At 39.6% G+C, this 22,382-nt stretch overlaps 1 protein-coding gene across 2 annotated transcripts in view; it reads right to left on the bottom strand.

Moving 5' to 3' along the window:
* MRS2 (magnesium transporter MRS2) overlaps window positions 1-22,008 on the bottom strand; it is a 28,532-nt gene extending 6,524 nt beyond the window's left edge. Inside the window, exons 1-9 of one of the 2 annotated variants that reach the window (XM_027128499.1) lie at window positions 21,707-22,006; window positions 19,807-19,880; window positions 17,368-17,404; window positions 16,016-16,128; window positions 14,150-14,323; window positions 12,115-12,245; window positions 10,985-11,101; window positions 2,596-2,748; window positions 2,202-2,319 (exon numbers count right to left, since the gene is read on the bottom strand). In XM_027128499.1, coding sequence (XP_026984300.1) covers window positions 2,202-2,319; window positions 2,596-2,748; window positions 10,985-11,101; window positions 12,115-12,245; window positions 14,150-14,323; window positions 16,016-16,128; window positions 17,368-17,404; window positions 19,807-19,880; window positions 21,707-21,896 — 1,107 coding nt within the window. In that variant the 5' untranslated portion in view covers window positions 21,897-22,006. Of the gene's footprint in view, window positions 1-2,201; window positions 2,320-2,595; window positions 2,749-10,984; window positions 11,102-12,114; window positions 12,246-14,149; window positions 14,324-16,015; window positions 16,129-17,367; window positions 17,405-19,806; window positions 19,881-21,706 lie in introns of both variants that reach the window. The other variant, XM_027128500.1, reaches the window with a different exon arrangement.
* Between the last annotated feature and the right edge of the window lie 374 nt (window positions 22,009-22,382).

The following is a 22,382-nucleotide window of genomic DNA, read 5'->3' as shown; positions in this document are numbered from 1 at the left end:
AGGGACTTCCCTGGTGGTCCAGTGGTTAAAAGAATCTGCCTTCCAATGCAGGGGATGCAGGTTCCATCCCTGGGCAGGGAACTAAGACCCCACCTGCCGCAGGGCAACTAAGCCTGCACGCCGCAACTACTGAGGCCTTGCACTCTGAAGCCTGTGTGCCTTAACTACTGAGCCTGCGCCACAACTAGAGAGAAGCCCACGTGCTGCAACTAGAGAAGCCTGCATGCCACGATGAAAGATCCTGCATGCCACAATGAAGAGCCCACGTGCCGCAACTAAGACCTGACACAGCCTAATAAATAAATAATTTAAAAAAAAAACTCTGCGAGTTCAGTGTTATATTAAAATGGAGCAAAGTGGAACGTGCAAGTCTTGGGGACTAAATCCTAGTTCTGTTATTTCCTAGCTCTGTGCCCTTGGTCAAGTTACTAACATTTTCTGAGCCTCAGTTTTCCTACCTATAAAGCAGGGAAAATACATTCATTTTCAGAGTTTTGATAACTGAGTCAAATAAAGCATGCAACTGCCTGGAACACTGCCTGACACACAAGAATTAAAAACAAACAAAAAAAGAATCCCTCATTAACACTGCCTCACAGTGTACTACTGTTTCGTCAAACCTTTCCCATGTGTAACTACATGTTTTGGGAATCATAAGGTAACCTAGGCTATCTGCGTTATAACAGAGTCTAACAATACGACATGAATTTTAAATGAGTTAGAGTATATATTTTATTTCACTAGGGGAGTATACATGTTAAAACTTTCTTTTTAAAATCCATTAAAGGGACTTTCCTGGTGGCACAGTGGTTAAGAATCCACCTGCCTACAAGCGGCTCATGCAGCTAGATATCAAAAAAACAAACCCAATCCAAAAATGGGCAGAAGACCTAAACAGACGTTTCCCCAAAAAAGATATACAGACTGCCAACAAACACATGAAAGGATGCTCAACATCACTAATCAGTAGAGAAATGCAAATCAAAACCACAATGAGGTATCACCTCACATCAGTCAGAATGGCCATCATCAAAAAATCTACAAACAATAAATGCTGGAGAGGGTGTGGAGAAAAGGGAACCCTCTAGCACTATTGGTGGGAATGTAAATTGATACAGCCACTATGGAGAACAGTATGGAGGTTCCTTAAAAAACTAAAAATAGAACTACCACATGAACCAGCAATCCCACTACTGGGCATATACCCTGAGAAAACCATAATTCAAAAAGAGTCAAGTACCACAATGTTCACTGCAGCTCTATTTACAATAGTCAGGACATGGAAGCAACCTAAGTGTCCATCAACAGATGAATGGATAAAGAAGATGTGACACATATATACAATGGAATATTACTCAGCCATAAAAAGAAACGAAATTGAGTTATTTGTAGTGAGGTGGATGGACTTAGAGTCTGTCATACAGAGTGAAGGAAGTCAGAAAGAGAAAAACAAATACCGTACGCTAACAATATATATATGGAATTTAAAAAAAAAAGGTTCTGAAGACCCTAGGGGCAGGACAGGAATAAAGATGCAGATTTAGAGAATGGCCTTGAGGACACAAGGAGGGGAAAGGGTAAGCTGGGACGAAGTGAGAGAGTGGCATGGACATATATACACTACCAAATGTAAAACAGATAGCTAGTGCGAAGCATCCGCATAGCACAGGGAGATCAGCTCCGTGCTTTGTGACCAACTAGAGGGGTGGGATAGGGAGGGTGGGAAGGAGACGCAAGAGGGAGGAGATATGGGGATATATGTATACATATAGCTGATTCACTTTGTTATAAAGCAATTATACTCCAATAAAGATGTTAAAAAAGAATCCACCTGCCAATGCAGGGGACACGGGTTTGAGCCCTGGTCTGGGAAGATCCCACGTGCCACAGAGCACCTAAGCCCATGTGCCACAACTACTGAGCCTGTGCTCTAGAGCCTGCAAGCAACAACTACTGAAGCCCGTGCACCTAGAGCCCGTGTTCCGCAACAAGAGAAGCCACCACAGTGAGAAGCCCACACACCACAACGAAGAGTAGCCTCCGCTCACCGCAACTAGAGAAAGCCCGTGCACACATAACAATGAAGACTCAACACAGCCAAAAATAAATAAATAAAGTTCTCTTTTAAAAAAATCCATTAAAAAAATTATCTTCAAAACATTAAAAACAACCTCTAGATTACTGAAATAATACATTCTCACCTCTTCAAGGGAAGATTCCAAATTCATTCCAAAAGCAACTCCCATTAGTCCAAAGAGCGAAAGAGAGAAGGTTCCCATGGTCAACTGTAGGTTCAACCTCATCATCACATTACGGTGGCTGGGGAGGAGAACAACTGCTTAGTTCAGAAGATCTTACCAACTACACGCAGCAAATTCACTAAATAATCTATTAAAGACCACATGGATTAAACATACACCTTAAAAAAAAGACACTTCCATGTAGTAATTACAAACGATAATGATGGTATAATTCTTTCCAAAATGGAAAAACAAAGCTATCCTTAAAAGCTTTATTACTGTGTATTATTTTTATTACTGTGTATTACTTTATAAAGAAAAGACTTACTGATTGTTTTATACGAGGCCGCCTTACCTGTCCAAGTTGATGAATATGATACTCTGTGAATCATCAATCAGTGCCCTAAGTTCCCGAGCTGCATTGGAAAGATCCTCAGCTAATCGGTAGTAGTTTTCCAACAGCAACTCCATCTCTTCTGCATGGTCAATCCCAGCACTGCTCTTTTCACTTTAATTAAGAGTTAACATAATTAACATGCCCCCAATATATGCATTATACATTTAGTACCACAGAACTTCCTGAATTAGTATAAAATATTCAGCCACCAGTGAAAAAACTACCCTTTGCCTTTACTATTATTGTGATTGAGGCCAGTCTGGAGTGGCTTTGCCAACTGACCCTAAACATGACACAGGTAGTTGAGGACACGGGTTCCATCCCTACACAGGCCTCACTGTATTCCATGGCCCTGATCCCAGGGAGGCTCTGCAATGCTACCAGTTACAGGAAAATGCAGACATGTGAATGCTGATGAATTAGTGCAAATCCCAAATCACTATCAGGTAAAACAAAACCAAAAATTAAAAATGAACATAAAGAGCTTTTCCTTTCCAAGGTAAATATATAACATCATTTTCATATATGAAGTAAACTGTTTTTGAAAAATGTCAATACAGTCAGAGGCTCAAGATGGCAGAAGTAAACTGTTTTTGAAAAATGTCAATACAGTCAGAGGCTCAAGATGGCAGAGGAGTAGGACAGGGAGCTCACCTTCTCCCACAAATACATCTACATGCGGACAGACTCTCACAGAGCACCTACTGAACGCTGGCAGAAGACCTCAGACTTCCAAAAGGGCAAGAAAATCTCCACATAACTGGGTAGGACAAAAGAAAAAAAAAAAGAGAAAGCAACCGGGAAGGGACCTGCTCCCAGGAGGGAGCTGTGAAAGAGGAAAGGTGCCAGAACACTGGGAAGTCTCCTCCCTGGCGGGCAGATCAGCTGGGACTGGGGGGGGCGGGGGGGGCGGAGCTTCAGAGCCTCGTAGGAGAGCACAACAAGCAGTTTGTGGAGGGCAAAGCGGAGAGAGCTCCACACAGTCAGTTGGTGCCACTGCCTGGCACTCCCCAGCCCGAGACGGTCCTCCACTGGGGCGGGTGGGGGCCGGGTGCTGAGGCTCAGGCTTCGGAGGTCAGAACAGGGGAGAAGACTGGGGGTGGCTGCCTGAGGGGGCTAGGGTGTGGTGTGCCACCACTGGGGGAAGAAGCCTGGGCCCCCCAGAGAGGTAGGGCACCACTGCTGGGGTGGGGGGGGGCATGAGGAGAGGGGTGGGGGGGCATAAGGAGAGGGGTGGGACCTCCACAGGAGCTTATTTCTCAGGCAGCAGGGCACCGCTTACATGAGCTCTGAGGGCGGGCACGAGCCACCACTGCCATCTCAGGCTCCAGAAGTGGGAGCAGCCTGCCAACGCCGAGGGTCCCGTGACCAGGCACCAACCGCTGCCCCGACCTCCTGGGAGCGTGCGCGGAGCACGCACCTGCTCACCCTCTGACAAGGGGATAATGGCCAGCACACGCTGAGGAAAGAGATGGCAAACATCCAAACCAAAGACAGCCCTCAAGCCAAAAAAATATTAAACCCACAAAAGCTAAGCAGGAATGCTCCCGCACGTAGATAGCCCTCCAAGCCTACAGTAGATAATTGTTTCTCCTAAACTCAGAGTAAGAGAAATATAAGCAAAATGAAGAAGCAGAGGAACCACTCCCAGTTAAGAGAATTGCCCTGAAGGAACAAACAATGAAACAGACCTCTTCAGTCTAAAAGACACCGAGTTCAAAGAGGAGGTAATGAAAATACTGAAAGAATTAAGAAAGGCTATCAACAGAGATGCAGATTACTGTAAAAAGGAACTAGAAACTATGAGGAGGAGCCAAGAAAAATTAGAAAATTCATTTGCTGAAACGAAAGCTAAGCCAAAGGCAATGAATAGCAGAATGAATAATGCAGAAACATAAGTGATCTGGAAGACAGAATAATGGAAATTACCCAATCAAAACAGCAGACAGAAAACCAAATGAAAGCAATATAAGAGACCTATGGAATAATATAAAGTGTGCCAATCTATGTATAACAGGGATTCCAGAAGGAGAAAAGGGGATTGAAAATGTATTCGAAGAAATGATGGCTGAAAACTTCCCACATCTAAAGAAGGAAACAGATATCCAGATACAAGAGGCGCAGAGGGTCCCAAACAAGATGAACCCAAAGAAACTTACACCAAGACATACTATAATAAAAAATGGCAAAAGTTTTAAAGATAAAGAGAGGATTCCAAAGGCAGCAAGAGAAAAACAAAGAGTTAATTACAAGGGAATCCCCTTAAGGCTATCATCTGATTTCTCGACAGGAACACTGCGAGCCAGAAGGGAGTGGCAAAATGTATTCAAAGTTTAGAGAGAGAAAAATCTGCAAAGTAAAATCCTCTATCCAGCAGGATTATCATTTAGAATAGGAGGGGAAATACAGAAGTTCTCAGACAAGCAAAAACTAAAAGAATACAGCAATACCAAACCTATCCTAAAAGAAATATTGAAAGGTCTTCTCTAAATACAAAAGAAGAAGATATAGGAAAGGGGAAATCACAGTTGAAAAATAAATCACTTAAGTTAGCCAGTATACAGATCAAAAAGAAAAAAAAAACCCTACTGTGAAAGGATGATAAACACAAGAAACAGCAAAAGGATAAATATGAAGCTGTAAAAAAGGACATCAAGATCATAAAATGTGGAGAAGGAGAGTAAGAAAATGTAGATTCTTGTTTTTTAGAATGTGTTTGAGCTTATATGACTATCAGTCTAAAGCAAGCAGATATAGGAAGGGGTGAACATACTTGAAAAACAGGGCAACCACAAATCAAACACATACACTAGATCCACAAAAACCAAAAAGAAGAGAACACAAGCATAAAATAAAAGGAAATCATCAAACCACAAAAAGGAACAACAACAAAAATCCATAGAATCAACTGGAAAACAAGGTTTAAAATGGCCATGGATACATATGTATCAATGATTACCTTAAATGTCAGTGGACTGAATGCTCAAATCAAGACAGAGTGGCAGACTGGATAAAAAAACAAGAGCCTACAATATGCTGCCTACAAGAGACTCACCTTAGGGCAAAGGACACACAGAGATTGAAAGTGAGGGGATGGAAAAAGATATTTCACGCAAATGGAAATGACAAGAAAGCAGGAGTTGCAAAACTCATATCAGACTATAAAATAGACTTTAAAACAAAGGCCATAAAGGAAAAGAACATTATATAATGGTAAAAGGATCCATACAGGAAGAGGTTTTACAGTCATCAACATATATGCACCTAACATAGGAGCACCAAATCCATAAAACACTAACAGACATAAAGGAAGAAATTGACTGGAATACAGTAATAGTAGGAGATTTTAACACCCCACTCACATCAATGGACAAATCTTCTAGATAATCAATAAGGCAAGAGAGATCCTAAATGATGGAATAGGACAGTTAGACTTAATTGATATTTTCAAGACATTACATCAAAAAAAACAAAAAACAGAATATACATCTGTTCAAGTGCACGTGGAACACTCTCTAGGACTGACCATATACTAGGGCACAAAACTAATAACCTCAACAAATTTAAGAGTATAGAAATCATTTCAAGCATCTTCTCTGACCACAACAGCATGAAACTAGAAATCAACCACAGGAAAAGAAATGATTATAGGAAAACTAAACCATATGCTACTAAAAACCAATAGGTCAATAAGGAAATCAAAAAGGAAATTAAAAATTACCTTGAGACATACAACAATGAAAACACAACCACACAAAATCTATGGGATACAGCAAAAGCACTTCTTAGAGGGAAGTTCATAGCGATACAGGCCTTCCTCAAAAAACAAGAAAACATCTCAACAACCTAACATACCACCTAACATACCAACCTAACATACCACCTAAAAGAATTAGAAAAAGAAGAAAAACTAAAACCTAAAGTCAGCAGAAGGAAGGAAATAATAAAGATCAGGGAGGAAATAAATTGAGATTAAAAATAGAAAGAAACATCAATAAAACCAAAAGCTGGTTCTTTGAAGGGGTAAACAAAATTGATAAACCTCTGGCCAGGCTCACCAAGAAGAAAAAAGAGAGAACCCAAATAAGCAAATTAAGAAATGAAAAAGGAGAAATCTCAACCGATACCACAGAAATAGAAAAACCCATAAGAGAATACTATGAACAATTATATGCCAACAAACTTGACAACTTAGAAGAAAGAGACAACTTTCTAGAAACATATAGCCCACCAAAACTGAATCAAGAAGAAGTAGATAATTTGAACAGACCGATTCACTAGAAGTGAAATACAATCTGTGAAAAAACAAAACAAAACTCCCTACAAACAAAAGTCTAGGACCAGATGGCTTCACAGGTGAATTCTACCAAACATACAAAGAAGAACGTATACGCATCCTTCTCAAACTCTTACAGAAGACTGGAGGAGGGAACACTCCCAAAGACATTCTATGAAGCCACCATCACCCTGATACCAAAGCCAAAGATACCACCAAAAAAGAAAATCACAGGCCAGTATCTTTGATGAATATAGATGCAAAAATTCTCAACAAAATATTAGCAAACTGAATCCAACAACATATAAAAAAGATCATACTCCACAACCAAGCAGGATTCATCCCAAGTTCACAAGGATGGTTCAACATATGCACATCAATCAGTGTAAGACACCACATAAAAGTAAAAAACCACATGATCATCAAAAGATGCAGAAAAAGGGCTTCCCTGGTGGCACAGTGGTTGAGAATCTGCCTGCCAATGCAGGGGGCACGGATTCGAACCCTGGTCTGGGAAGATCCCACATGCCGTGGAGCAACTGGCCCCGTGAGCCACAACTGCTGAGCCTGCGCGTCTGGAGCCTGTGCTCCGCAACAAGAGAGGCCGCGATGGTGAGAGGCCCGTGCACCGTGATGAAGAGTGGCTCCGACTTGCCGCAAATAGAGAAAGCCCTCTCACAGAAACGAAGACCCAACGCAGTCATAAATAAATAAATAAAATTTTAAAAATGCAGAAAAAGCCTGACAAAATTCAAAATCCATTCATGATAAAAACATTGTAAAAGCCATTTATGATAAACCCAAAGACAGTATACTCAATGGTGAAAAGTTGAAAGCCTTTCCACTAAAATCTGGAACAAGACAAGGATGCCCACCCTCACCACTTCTATTCAACATAGTATTGGAATTCCTAGCCACAGCAGTCAGACAAGAAATAAAAGGTATTCAAATTGGAAGGGAAGAGGTAAAATTGTCACTATATGCAGATGACATGATACCATATACATAGAAAACCCTAAGGACTCCACACAAAAACTACTAGATCTAATAAGTGAGTTCAGCAAAGTAGCAGGATATAAGATTAACATTTAGAAATTGGTTGCATTTCTTTACACTAACAATGAAATATCAGAAAGGGAATATAAAAAACAGTACCTTTTAAAATCACACCAACAAACAAAAAAACCCTAGGAATAAACCTGAGCAAGGAGGGGAAAGACTTACATGTTGAGAACTATAAAACATTAATAAAGGAAATTAAAGAGGATTCAAAGAAATGGAAAGATATCCCATGCTCCTGGATTAGAAGAATGTTGTTAAAATGGCAATACTACCCAAAGCAATCTACAAATTTAATGAGATCCCTATCAAACTACCCATGACATTTTTCACAGAATTACAACAAATAATCCAAAATTTATATGGAACCATAAAAGACCCAGAATTGCCAAAGCAATCCTGAGGAAACAAAAACAAAGCAGGAGGCATAACTCTTCCAGACTTCAGACAATACTACAAAGCTACAGTAAGCAAAACAATGGATCAATGGAACAGAATTGAGAGCCCAGAAATAAACCCACACACCTACGGTCAGTTCATCGTCTACAAAGGAGGCAAGAATATAAACAGGAAAAAGTCTCTTCAGTAAGTAGTGCTGGGAAAGTTGGACAGCTGCACGTTAAGTCAATGAAGTTAGAACAAACCCTCACACTATGCAGAAAAATAAACTCAAAATGGCTTTAAGACTTAAACATAAGACACAACACCATAAAACTCCTAGAACAGAGCATAGGCAAAACATTATTTGACATAAATTGTACCAGTGTTTCCTTAGGTCAGTCTCCCAAGGCAATAGAAATAAAACCAAGAATAAACAAATGGGACCTAATCAAACTTACAAGCTTTTGCACAGCAAAGGAAACCATTAAAAAAATGAAAAGACAACCTATGGATTGGGAGAAAGTATTTCCAAATGATGAGACTGACAAAGACTTAATTCCCCAAATAAACAAACTGCTCATAAAACTCAGAAACAAAAACACAACCCAATCGAAAAATGGGCAGAAGATCTTAACAGACATTTCTCCAAAGAAGACATACAGATGGCCAGTAGGCACATGAAAAGATGCTCAAAATCACTAATTATTAGAGAAATGCAAATCAAAACTACAATGAGGTACCACCTCACATCAGTCAGAATGGCCATCATTAAAAACTTTACAAATGGGCTTCCCTGGTGGCGCAGTGGTTGAGAGTCCGCCTGCCGATGCAGGGGACACGGGTTCGTGCCCCGGTCCGGGAGGATCCCATGTGCCGCAGAGCGGCTAGGACCGTGAGCCATGGCCGCTGAGCCTGTGCGTCCAGAGCCTGTGCTCCGCAACAGGAGAGGCCACAACGGTGAGAGGCCCGCGTACCGCAAAACAAACAAGCAAACAAAAAAAACTTTACAAATAACAAATGCTGGAGAGGGTGTGGAGAAAAGAGAACCCTCCTACACTATTGGTGGGAATGTAAATTGGTGCAGCCACTATGGAAAACAGTATGGAGTTTCCTCAGAAAATTAAAAATAGAACTACCATACGATCCAGCAATCCCAGTCCTGGGCATATACACCTGGACAAAACTATAATTCAAAAAGATACATGCACCTCTATGTTCACAGCAGCACTATTCACAATAGCCAAGACATGGAAACAACCTAAATGTCCATCAACAGATGAATGGATAATAGATGTGGGGTGTGTGTGTGTGTGTGTGTGTATGTATATATATATATATATATATACATACACACACACACACACGCACAGGCACACACACAATGGAGTACTACTCAGCCATAAAAAGAATGAAATAATGCCATTTGCAGCAACATGGATGCAACTAGAGATTATACTAAGTGAAGTCAGAAAGAGAAAGACAAATACCATATGATATGGATGCAACTAGAGATTATACTAAGTGAAGTCAGAAAGAGAAAGACAAATACCATATGGTATCACTTATATGTGGAATCTAAAATATGGCACAAATGAACCTATCTACGAAACAGTTGCCAAGGCGGAAGGGGGTGGGAGAGGGAAGGACTGGGAATTTGGGGTTAGCAGATGCAAACTATTACATACAGAATGATAACAACAAGGTCCTACTGTATAGCACAGGGAACTATATCCATCCTGGGATAAACCACAATGGAAAAAAATATATGTGTATAATTGAGTCACTTTGCTGTACAGCAGAAATTAGCACACATTGTAAATTATCCTCCCTACCAAGAAGGATAAGTGGGAATGAAGCACTCTGTAAAAGACACTTATAAAGCATATTAGAGATAAATTGGTCTAAGAAGCAAAGAAAGCAAGAGTTACAAGAGTGATCAAGTTTCTGCTACTATATCTAGCTGCTATAATATCAAGCGTTATAGAGCCCTTTTTATCTTAATCGTTCATTAGAATATAGATAACTAATTTCTCAAAATGTTGAAAAATCTGTACACACTACAGAAACTATGCACATTACAAAGGTGTCTGTATTAATCTCTGATACTGATCTGCGAAGTACAAAAATGAAATATTTGGGGTATTTAAAAGTCAACATTTAAACTTGGGTGTGCACAAGAAGTGTAAATGATTCCTAAATTCATAAGAGGTAAAAGGTTTACAAGATGAGAGCGTTTTTATATTAACCAGACTTACAGAATCTGTGCCAGTGTCTCTACTCGCCTCCCTGCACCCCACACCCTTTCCCTCCTCTCTCCCGCTGAACTCTCCAGGTAAGTTATCTGGGTAGATGTGTATGTTACTTTGGTGACCAGTCCTTTGAAAATAAAGGTAATGGTGCATGTACAGTCAAAGCCCAGCATATTGTTGTGTACACAGTGTGCACTTAGTAAGTCCTCATTAAATTCAATCAGATGCAGTATGGTACAGGAAACAGTGAAACAAATAGGGAGGAAAAGTGCCTACATCCTCTATCCCAGCAAAACGTTGTGTCCTCCCTAAAAAGTCATCCTGAAAAAGACCATCAACTGATCCTAAGAGAGAAACGAACAAAGCATGACTGTCTGCTTACAAGACCTGTGGGTCGCTCCACTTTGTCAGACAGAGCTCCTCCAGCAACTCTTCTTCATCCAAGATCTCCAAAATGGACTCTTTGAAGATTTTAATATCTGTTTCTAACTCTGACAGGCTGTAAGAGTAGTTGCATAGAAATGATCAATAACATAAACCTATAAAAATAATTTCCCTACAAGAACAGTGTCTTTTTGGTGTCTTATCAAGTAGATCCACTTATAAATTCACGGTAAACACTGATTTGTAAAAAAAAATTTTTTTTATATTTACTATGCACTCTGAGAATCAATTCCCAATCCCAAAACTACATTAAGTGGTAAAATTAACCAATGATACAATTGTCAGCATATATTATTTATCTCAGAAACATATAATCACTGTGATTTAAGCTTCTGGGCTCAGAAATTTATCTTTACTCTTAATAAGCATGGCAGATGATGAACAGACTGTTTACTTTTAATTCATAAAAACATCCTAATATTTTCAGACAAAGAACTACTGATTCAGGAATTTTAACTGTTAACTCCTGAATGGATTTTTAGGGTGTACAAATCCTGAGGGCATGTTCATTCAGTCTGTAATATAAATTAAAATATTATCCTTAAATTCTGGAATGCATTATGATAAACAAAAAAACCCATGGACCTTGAAGGGAAAGAAAATTGGATTTGAGTCTAGATTTGCTATTTAGTAGCTGTTAAAGTTTAGACAAGTCACTTAGACCTCAGTTTTCTTATCTTCAAAATGAGGACCATGTCAACAGGATTGCTGACAGGATGAGATGACATCACACACATAAAAGAGACTGATACAGCATTTTATGCAAAATAGCTTTTCAATAAACATTAGTTTGTGTGCCCCCTTTAGCTCAACTTCCTACCTAGGCTACTTTCTTAAAGTTATGAAAGACAGTGAAAATCAAATATGGAAATGAAGGTACTGAGAGTAAGTCACAAAGTAAAAAATGTCATTATCATTAGCAAGACTAGTTGGTATTTTTAAAACAGCTAAGAGTTACACTAATTTTGGACCTGAATATACGTTAAACATTTCACTGTTAAGACTACTGAAAGAGAAGTTTAAGACATCTGTGTCTAACTCCCAAGTTGGTAAAGCACCCATATTTACCTTTTGCCATTTTGTAGTAAGATGTGCAGTTTGCTTCTGTCTATGGAAGAATGTTTGGGATCCACTAAAGCTTCCAATGTCTCAAGGATCAATGGTTGCAAAATGCTAAGTTTCCCCTGAAGAGTGTTGATCTAGATAACAACATGACCTTTCATAAGGATTAAAACAATCTTTTTAGAATACTCAGGGTCAGTGAATGCTCTGATTAAATACAGAAATCTGTAATAGCTAGGAAAGCTGGTAACATTTCAGAACATGGTCACTGCTGGAATGCCCATCCCAGATGATTAAAAACTAGATCTCCTAGGTTAAAAGATAACCATGCATAATGTTGTTAGTAAGCTCCCATTTGGTTGCCAGGGAATTAACTCCCATAAGACTCTTCCCCCTACAGACACCAGACACTTATAATGAAAGGAATGGAGGACTGATTAAAAGAAGAGCTGCCGTTCTTTGGTTAAAACATAAACTTGGGCTTCCCTGGTGGCACAGTGGTTGAGAGTCCGCCTGCCGATGCAGGGGACATGGGTTCGTGCCCCGGTTTGGGAAGATCCCACGTGCTGTGGAGCGGCTGGGCCCGTGAGCCATGGCCGCTGAGCCTGCGCATCTGGAGCCTGTGCTCCGCAACGGGAGAGGCCACAACGGTGAGAGGCCCGCAAAAAAAAAAAAAAAAAAAAAAAAAAAAAACATAAACTTTACATCTGGTAAACAATACCTATGTTCTTTGTAAATAGGATACAGTTCAAAACTCCTATGAACAAGGCTCTTTTGAAAACCAAAACCTACCTTAGACTTTACAAAATAAACTTGAAAAGTCAAAAGTGTATTTATTATTCGGGTTAATATAGGCACAGCAGGAATCAATCAGCAGATATACATTGATACAGCTATACTAGTTCTTAAAATATTAAAATTCTTCCATACCTGTTGGTAAACAGCATTAACAGCAGCTGAATTAAGCAGTAAGATTAATTAATTCCAACATATACTGTCCATCCCAGCATTAGCTGCTGAGAGCTTAGTCAGTCTGTGTAGCTTGCCAGCAACCGTTGTTTATACCTTCATTTCTTCCCATTTTTTCCCTGCTTAGTAACTGGCTTCAACGAGTCACCATCTCATTGGCTGGCACTAGCTGGTGCTATTGCCTCATTAACCTGAGTAAGGAACGGACCCATCTCCTACTCCCTCAGTAGAGCAAGGCAGACAAAGAAGGGTGCCAGGTTCCAACAACCCCCACCCACCTCATGTCCCCTTTACTCTCCCCTCTTCTTCTCCCACTCTGGCTAGCATGCTCATGGCACTGACTCTTGCGTGTAGCCAGGTCCTGAACAGTACTATCCTGACTAATAGGGGGAAGAAAAGATGATGAAAGATTTGTCGGGGCCAGGAAAGCAGTGACCATCCTTGCTCAGAGCCTGACAGGATCCCCAGACACTCAATGATTATCAACTTAAAGGAGGAATCGTAAGAAGAATTGTACACGGTTTCTATGTCAAACTAGGTCTCAAACACAGGCATCATTTAGCTAGCTCAAACAAAGGATTACACACACAAACAAATCAAAGAATGATATGGAAACTAGCAGAATGATTTGATGAAAGATTTGTGCTATAATATTTATCATGTGCAAGCAGTTACACAACAATTTAGTTAGAGAATAAAATGGAGTACAGTTAAAACCTTTTGATATGTTCATTTATATATTTAGGATAAGTATTTTGAATTAGCATCCCTGAATACACTTATTAAAATTGAACAACGGATAGACAACCTGAAATGAGCTTCACTGAATGTCATAACATGACTGTCAAAGAGACTCTATGTATACCATACCTAGAGACTTTACATCTATTTGTTTGGGTCATAAAGTTTAAGAATTAAGTGCTTTCTGCATATAAGACCCTTAGAAATGTTTTTATTTGGGGGGAGGGTGTGGTTAGGGAAAATGCTATTAAAACAATACCAATGTGTCTTCCTCCTCAATAGCACTGTAAAACCAGAAAACATTCAAGAATCTAAATAAAAACAGGCTTACCCGATACTGCAGGAGTGCTTCTATAGCTCTAAATTCAAAAGGTAAAGGGTATGTGACAAGTTGACCCTCTCCAGCCAACTGTGAAGGGAGCTCCCGGAACAGCCACTGCTCTAAATTTAAATTACGATAATCTAGTATCAGAAGACACTCTGGAGTTATCACAGCTTTCAAATACTGGGGAAAACAAAAACAAAACAAAACAAAAAAATATATATACATATATGTACACACACACGTGCATATGTAAGTTGTAGAGTTGTAGGGAAAAAATAACCTTCATAAAATAGGATTTAATACTCTATTTTGGACTAAGCCTAAACCAAATCACTATTCATTTGGTTTTTCAAAAAAAGTCAAGACTTTTTTTTTTAAAGAGAGGAAGCCTAAAATAAATCCAAGTCTTGATACCTCTAACTCAGCCTCAACAGAACTAGAATTAAACAAATTATGTATTTATTAGGACTTCCAGGGTAATCATGAGAAATACAGAGAACAAAGGAAACAAGATAAGGTCTTCTTAAAAGTCAGGTATTCAGCAGACTTTTAGAAAAGATTTAGTTTAATCATGATTAGTTTGGCTGAAATGGGAAAGTTTCCTTTTTAAAATATCACCAAGACACATTAAGCTAATTCAAAATGATAAAGATAAGATGTATCCTTAGCGCTCTAATTTAGAACACTATGAAATTAAAAATTTATTCTAAAAAGAAAGACTGACATCTTTTATGTCAGAAGAGTAACACAGAAGAGTAGCCTGTGGCCACTGTATTAGTGATATAAAAATCAGAAACTTTTCTTTCCCATTTTCCCCATTTTACATCTGACCCTTGAACAACACTGGCTTGAACCATGCGGGTCCACTTACATGCAGATTTTTTTCAGTAGTAAATACCACAGTACTACACTATCTGTGGTTGGTTGAATCAGAGGATGTGCAACAGCAGATATGGAAGAACTGTGGCTATAAATTATATGTGGATTTTTGACCGTGTGGAGGTTCAGCGCCCCTGACCCCCATGTGGCTCAAGGGTCAACTATAATATGAACATTTTTATTCAGAAAAGTTGAAAAATTACACAGTGAATACCTATACACATACCAATTCGATGATACAATTAACATTTTGCTAAATTTGCTTTATCACATACTTCTCTATCTCTTCATTAAAGAGGTACTGTTTTGAAGGGTGCTAGCTATTGATAATAAAAGTAAAGAATGTGTTTTGGAGAAAAATCACTTGGGAAAAGACTGCTTCCCTTTTTAATTTTTTAAAAAATTAATTCTAGATAAATTGACAAAAACCTGCCATCAAAGACTTTTTGAAGAAAGCAAGTCTCATGTCCACTGCAGGGCCGATACCATTGAGACCTGCGTCCCCTCATCTATTTCCAAACCTTAAACATTAGCCCACCAAAATAACTTAAAGCTTTCCATAAAAATAAAAATTTAAATTAAGATGATAAACTTTAAAGGATAGTCTTAGGCTATTTGGAAAACCAGAATATATTTTTAGTAGCTGAAGTTACACTACAATTACACATAACTGTATACAACTGAAAATGTCTATTATAAATCAAGCTTCTTTCTCTTATTTCAGAAACTAGAGACTAAATTCAAACAGTGAGAATGGAGACCAAAGTCAGATCTTTTCCATCATAAATAGAGCAGTGCTGTGCCTGCTGAGTATATGTATATAATCCATTTAAATGAGTTTTACTCTTAACAACATGTTATATTATAAAATATTCTATGTTTCCTATAGCTATTTTTATTACGAAATTACTTTTAACCTAGTTATTGATCAAGATAGTTAGGAACTTGTATAAGACTGCAGTGGAGAAATGTATATGAAATAAAATCCTTTACCTCCATTCTCATGATAATCCTATTGTTTCTGGTTGTGATGCTCATTAAATGCTGAAACCTCAAATCTCTGGCTTGAAGACCTAATTCTTGATATAAGTCAGTTTTCTTCTTTTCTATAAAAGAAACATGTTCAATAAAAAGAGTGGGTAAACCAATAAACCGAAAAGTTTAGATTTTTATATCAGAGTACCCCTCCCACCACCAAGATAATCTTCTATTACTACCAGAAACGAGAGCTAAACTGGGTCTTTTTAATACCCATTTCTACCTCAAAAACATACTCAGGCTAAATCTGGTCAAACTAATTTTTCTTTTCTCCTTTTAACCATACTTCATAAAATTTCTCTGTACTTAGAAAAGCCCCTTGGGACCAATATAAAAACCATAGCTATATATCATTGGAATTTACAGTATCAATTTCTAGCTCTAGATTCATGGATTTTTAAATATGAACTGTATAGAACTACAGTTCTATTTTCTATTTTTTCCTTACTACATTATCAACTTCAGCATTTTAAATCTATGAACAGACAAGTTCAATTTTCTTTGTTCTTGGACTAATACAAAATGAGAAAATAAAGTCAGTCCTCACACTAGATTCTCCTACCCAAGAACTAAATTTATTACCTAAGAGAAAGCAAAACAGATGAAGAAACTCAATAAATGATGCTGGTAATAGTAGCATCTATTCTTGTAGTATCAAGCCACACCTGTGACAGAGCTCTAAGTAGAACCACCTTTTGAAGGAGATGCCGAGCCAAAAAACGCCCAAAATACTCCACTAGGATCTTAGCAACAGCAGGAACAGGACCACGGGGTGGGAAGGACATGGGAGATCTGAAACCTGCACCTGAGGTCACAGTAAAGTAATGCTTGGTTTCATTTAAAAAAGTAACCGTCCATAAGAGCCATCACTGGCAGAGTTCCATCTGACTGCCATCCAGTGCCCTGTCCCTTCTGTCTGCTGTCACCCAGTGCTACTGCAATAACAGTGGTATTATGTGATTCTCTGCCTTCAACATGGTACAGGAGGAGAGGGACATGAGGACCGGGGCAGTGAAAGGGAGACTAATGAAGAGAAACAAAAGGGAGAAGAGTGTTTCTCTCTCAGCTGCACACCAGCCTACGCTCTTAACATCCTGTTAGAGTGAAAGTGTCTCCTGACACAACAACAACACAGGTCAGGTGTTGCCAGTTCCAATTAGGACAGATGGGCAAATGCTAAAAAAGATCTCCTTCAGCACATCCATATATGCAAAGAATATTCTACTCAAAATATTATAATTTCTTGACTTCCAGTGGGTTCACTCATTCACTGATGAGTGATTTAAAAGAAAATTACGGATACTCACCAAAAGAAGTAACCTTTCCCCCTTTGTCAAATTTTGTCTGGAGAGAGATAATAAAATATTATTTTCTCCCAAATCAGTACACTATTTATGGTATCATATCATATGGTATTATAATCCTCCCAAATACTGAAATACAGATAAAAACTATAACTGCCCTTAAGTTAAATTCAGTTATGAGTTAAGGGTCAAAAAAAAAATTCCCTTTCCCTTTGATAGGACAAATCTGACCTTGGATTAACTTTCTAACTTGGTTCCCCGGGAGATCTGATAAAGGAGTGTCAGTTGTGTTACTAGGCAACAACGCTTATGGCAAAAGTGTCCAATGACTGGTAGACAGACTGCTCTGGACTGGAAAGACTAAGAACAGACTACAGACACCTGTTGGGAAGCCATGGTTCTGCCTTTTCCGAGTGTAGTGGTTCTTGTAACTGACTATGCTCCTTGTGGGAGCCCTGGATGTGTCTCTGGGATGGTTACAAGCTACTGGCACTAGAGGGCCTGGGGATTCTAAGCCAAGGTGGATCTCACACCCACATTTGAGAATATCCTCTCCTCGCACCTGAGCTGTCACACAGGGGGCCACAGGAGCCCCTGCATGGCTGTAAGGACTTCTTTTGAAGAGAAAACACCTAATGCTGCCCTTCTGCACTTCCTATCCTTTATCCTTCTGAACAGACTGGGACCAAGTGTGGCTTATCTTGTGAATCTAATTATCTATGGGAGGCTATGAAGTCTCTCTGGTGGGTGTTGCAGAATCAATAAATGTTTACAAAAAAGACCTCTTCTGATAGTTTAAAAAGAGGGCACAATGCAGAAATTGTGCTTATTTCCTATAAAGCAGAGGGAAGGTTTTCCTGTAATACTTGTCCATAGTCAAGTTTGAAGATGTCAAATAATATTTAATGAATCACTAGGTACTGGGCTGTATTAATTACTATTAAATATGCATTTTCAGGAAGACACACTCTAAGATACAGTTGTAGGTCCAAGTCCTGGATTATTACCATGGAAAATACACATGCTGTGTTTAATAACACAATAAAACCTCACAATATATATTTCAGCTTGCTTCTCATGAGCAAAGATAAGATCAACAGGAATATATGAGTATCATAAAACATCAGAGTTCAAGGGAAATTTACATCAAGGGAAGCTTTATGTTTTGTGTAATACACACTAGCTTTCCTCCTTAAACTTATTTCACAAATATATACATCTGCTGCAGAAAATTTGAAAATAAAGATAAATAAAACTATTTGGTCACAAATTTTAGAGAAAACCATGCTAATATTTTACTGAATGTCCTTCCAGACTTTTTCCTATTAAATATATTCATGTTACACACACTTCTTTGCAGTCTCCCCTCCACTTTCAACTTAACAATGTATGGTGAATATTTTTGCATCTCAATATTTATATTTTTTCCTTAATGGGATTTTTTTGATTTAAAAAAAACCATGAGATCATACAAACTGATTTTTAAAAAAAATGTTTACCTTGTAATATAACTCACATTATTTCAAATAGCATCAACTGATTTTAAGTGCTCTTGGTAGACAATGATTTCACCTGCAAAGAACCTTCTTTCAATATTTAACACCTGATTTTGTACTGTTAATTAAACTGGCTAACTCTTCCAGAACAGTGAATAAGAGTGATAACCCCCAGAACTACGTGTAAAAGTTATCTTGCTCTGTATAGTTGATAAAGAAAAGTTCTTATGTTAGTAAGCCTAAATAATAAGGATGATATATAATGGCTAATATACACTGAATGCTTACCATGCATGAGGTATTATTTTTAAGAGTTTTACATATGTGAGTTAATTTAAATCTCACAATTCTATAAGGTGGGTACTTTTACCCCCAGTATACAGATGAGAAAACTAGGGCACAGAGATGTTATAACTTGTCCAAGTCCATCCAGTTAGTAAGAGACAGAGTTGAGATCTGAAATTAGAAACTCTGGCTCAGAGCAAGCACTTTATTTTTCTCTCTCTAAATATGTGTGCGTGTGAGACACACCATTTGTGTTATTTTATTCAATTTTTTTTCTGAACAAAAGAGAAAGCTGCAGAGATCATGGCCCTTCAAAGCATGCACTCTCAGGTAATACACTGTGCTGCCCTCAAAATGCTTCTGCATATATTACGTTGCATAGCACAGGTTCAAGCCGTTTTGTAATTAACAGCCTTCAAGGATTTCTAAATAGATTTCTGGAGAAATCTTGAGTATTCAAATAGGAAGCTCTGAATTGTGATTTGAGCCACCTGTTCTAGTATTAAAAGATGAGCTCTATGGTCATTAGCAAAGTTTCAAGAGTGCTGTGAAGCAAACCTAGCTGGTACTCAGGTCACTGGCTAAGCAAAAGACAATGACTTATAAGGATTCATTATAAAACAAAGTAAGTAATATCATCAAACGGACCACACATACTCACCACAGTAAACATCGGGGCTACACTGGCTAAAGTGGCTTGAGAGACATCAGAAGTTCTAAACCGGTGAATTTCACCTGAAAAACGAATCAGAGAACTCCTTGTGATCATATGATTGGTTTTCACATGCAGCTAAGATACAATTCTCACAGTATGTGGAGGTCTTCAGCCTATTTTACTATGTTTTGAATCTTTTTCCTAGAGGGAAAATAAGAAACACTCTTGTTAATATTTGTAGGTGATAATGTTACGTTTGGCAATGAATGAGTAGCTTAGGTGAAGCATTAGAATAATCTATGGATTCCAGTCATCGCTTTTCCGAAGTATTATTGATATCTTCTAGTAGGATGAACAAGTGTATAACAATGTTCTGAGATTAAAATAAAATGTCCATTCTTTTTTGCCTAGTTTAGAAAGGCTCTTCATGCAAGTTACATTGGTACAGTTTAGAAAACATACATTCCAAGAACCACGTGACCTTTCAGCATTCCAATATCAGGATTATTTGACCTATAAATTATGAAACCTACTGATTTTACTTCTATGTACTAACTTCTTTTCCACACATATACTTTAGAGTGAACATACTTATGAAATAACCTACTGCACTGGAATGGAGACCACAGTGAACTGGAATAAAGACAAATCTTTATCTGAAAATAAACCTATTTAAAACATGTGATTTAAACTGAAGTGAGCTCTCCAGTATAACCAAGTAAATTTAATGCCTGACAAAGGACACTGTTCAAAATACTAAACATAAGAGGAATGAACAGAATTCCTATCTACAGAACGTGTAGATATATTCTCACTTCTGATCTTATTCCTTCCTATTACATACATTTAAAGACATGTAATTTGTTACCACCTGAGGTTTGTTGGTTCCCTTCTACAAAATACAAACTATGTTATGAGGGTCAGCTGAATAAAGGTTAAAGAGCTACACATCAGCTTTTGCTAATCAGTCACAAGTTAGATAAAATGTTACCATCTAATGCTTTGTCCTAAAACATTAGATGGGCTGAACCTGGGTTCCCAGGCATTTACCAAACAAAGAAGGGAATATGAAATGTAACCCAATTTGGAAAGAGTTTCCTAATGGGTATGAGGAAGAAGGTGGAGATGGTGAGTTACTTCGGGAGCATTTTGAGAGTACAACTGAGAAACTTACTTGAGGACGTTTTTTGCGAAGCCATATATTTTAATGCCTTTTGTTTCTCAGCAATATTAGCACCCACGCTGTCACATTTGTGAAAATGTCAACGTATTACCGTCATGCTCTATCATTCAGGGGGAAAAAACCCCTCAAATTTCAACCCCGCTCCCCCCATCCCCCGACTCCTTCTGGCTGTCTAGTTACACAGTACTTGGAAAAAAAGTCAGATCTTTCTCAGAAGCAACTCTTCCCATTAAGTTTCAAAGTCTTCAGCCTCACCTCTAGGTGCGTCCCCACCCCTTACCTGAGCAACTGGAAAAGGTATAAGTGTGTCCGTCCATAAGGAAGAGACAGAAGACAGGGAAAATACTTAAAAAAATATTTCAGGTAGATAAGCCTAATCTTAGCTTCAGCACTATGATGACAGGTAAGAGCGAAACTCTTTAAAGTCTTTTCACAAGCGCACTTAGGCCTGGAGATTTGCAGCCGGGGCGGTGGGAAAGACAAGAGGCCTGGCGGGTCGGGCTCTAGCTGGGCACAAGGCGCAGTGCTCAGTCGCGTTCGGGGCTGGTGGGACGCAGCTCGGCACGCGGACCTGTGCAAGGGGACAAGAGCCGGGCGCCCAAGGACGGACCTGGAGGCCGAGGCCGGAGCAGCCACAGCCACGTGGGCTCCGGCGGTCGGGTCGGGGCCCCGGGATCACTGCAAGCCCGGCGTCCCGGGGCTGCGGGGCGGAGAGGGGAGTACCTGTCGTGGGGAGCCGGCGGGGCCCGTACAGCGGCGCGGCCCACCTCCTTCCGAGCAGTTGGGCAGCGCGGCCGCAGGCGGCAACGGGGCGAGTCCCGGGGGTCAAGCCCAAGGCCAGAGAGCACAGGGTGCGCCGGGGCAACCTCACCGCGCGGGGCTGGAGCTGGGCCAGGCTCCGCAGGCATTCCATGGCGCTGGAACGAGGAGGAGGCAGCTGCAAGACCCCAGCTCTTCATACCTGACGGTAGCGGAGCAGCCGGCACTTCACGACCCCGCGCGAGCGCCCAAGCTGCGGCCGCTACCTACCGGGCATGCGCGGAGCGCGCCTGCGTCTAATTTACCGCGCATGCTCGGACGGTGCGTTTGGGTGGGCATCTCGTGTCCCTCGGCCAATCGGAGTTTGTCTCCTGCACCTGAGTCTGTACCTGTAAAGCGAGTAGGGACCGGCTCGGGGGGGCGGGGCGCGTTTACCTGCGTGAGTCGAACTATCTAACCCAGATTCGACCCTTAGGGCTTTGGAGCCGTCAGGTCGGCGCGTAGAGTGTCGATCATTTCTATTAACTAGTAATCGTTAAATGTGAAAAAATACCCATCATGTATATAATGCTTTGCGGTCTCTGGAGCGTTTTCATACGTATGATGCAGTCTGCAATTTGGAAGTGAGGAAATTATGCCC

This window comes from Aethalodelphis obliquidens, unplaced genomic scaffold, assembly GCF_003676395.1.
Source record: "Aethalodelphis obliquidens isolate GAN/ISIS:26980383/991018 unplaced genomic scaffold, ASM367639v1 scaffold34, whole genome shotgun sequence".
In the NCBI taxonomy this organism is placed as follows: Eukaryota; Metazoa; Chordata; class Mammalia; order Artiodactyla; family Delphinidae; genus Aethalodelphis; species Aethalodelphis obliquidens.
Note: the sequence above shows the minus strand (reverse complement) of the source record. Positions and strands in the feature narration are given on the sequence as shown.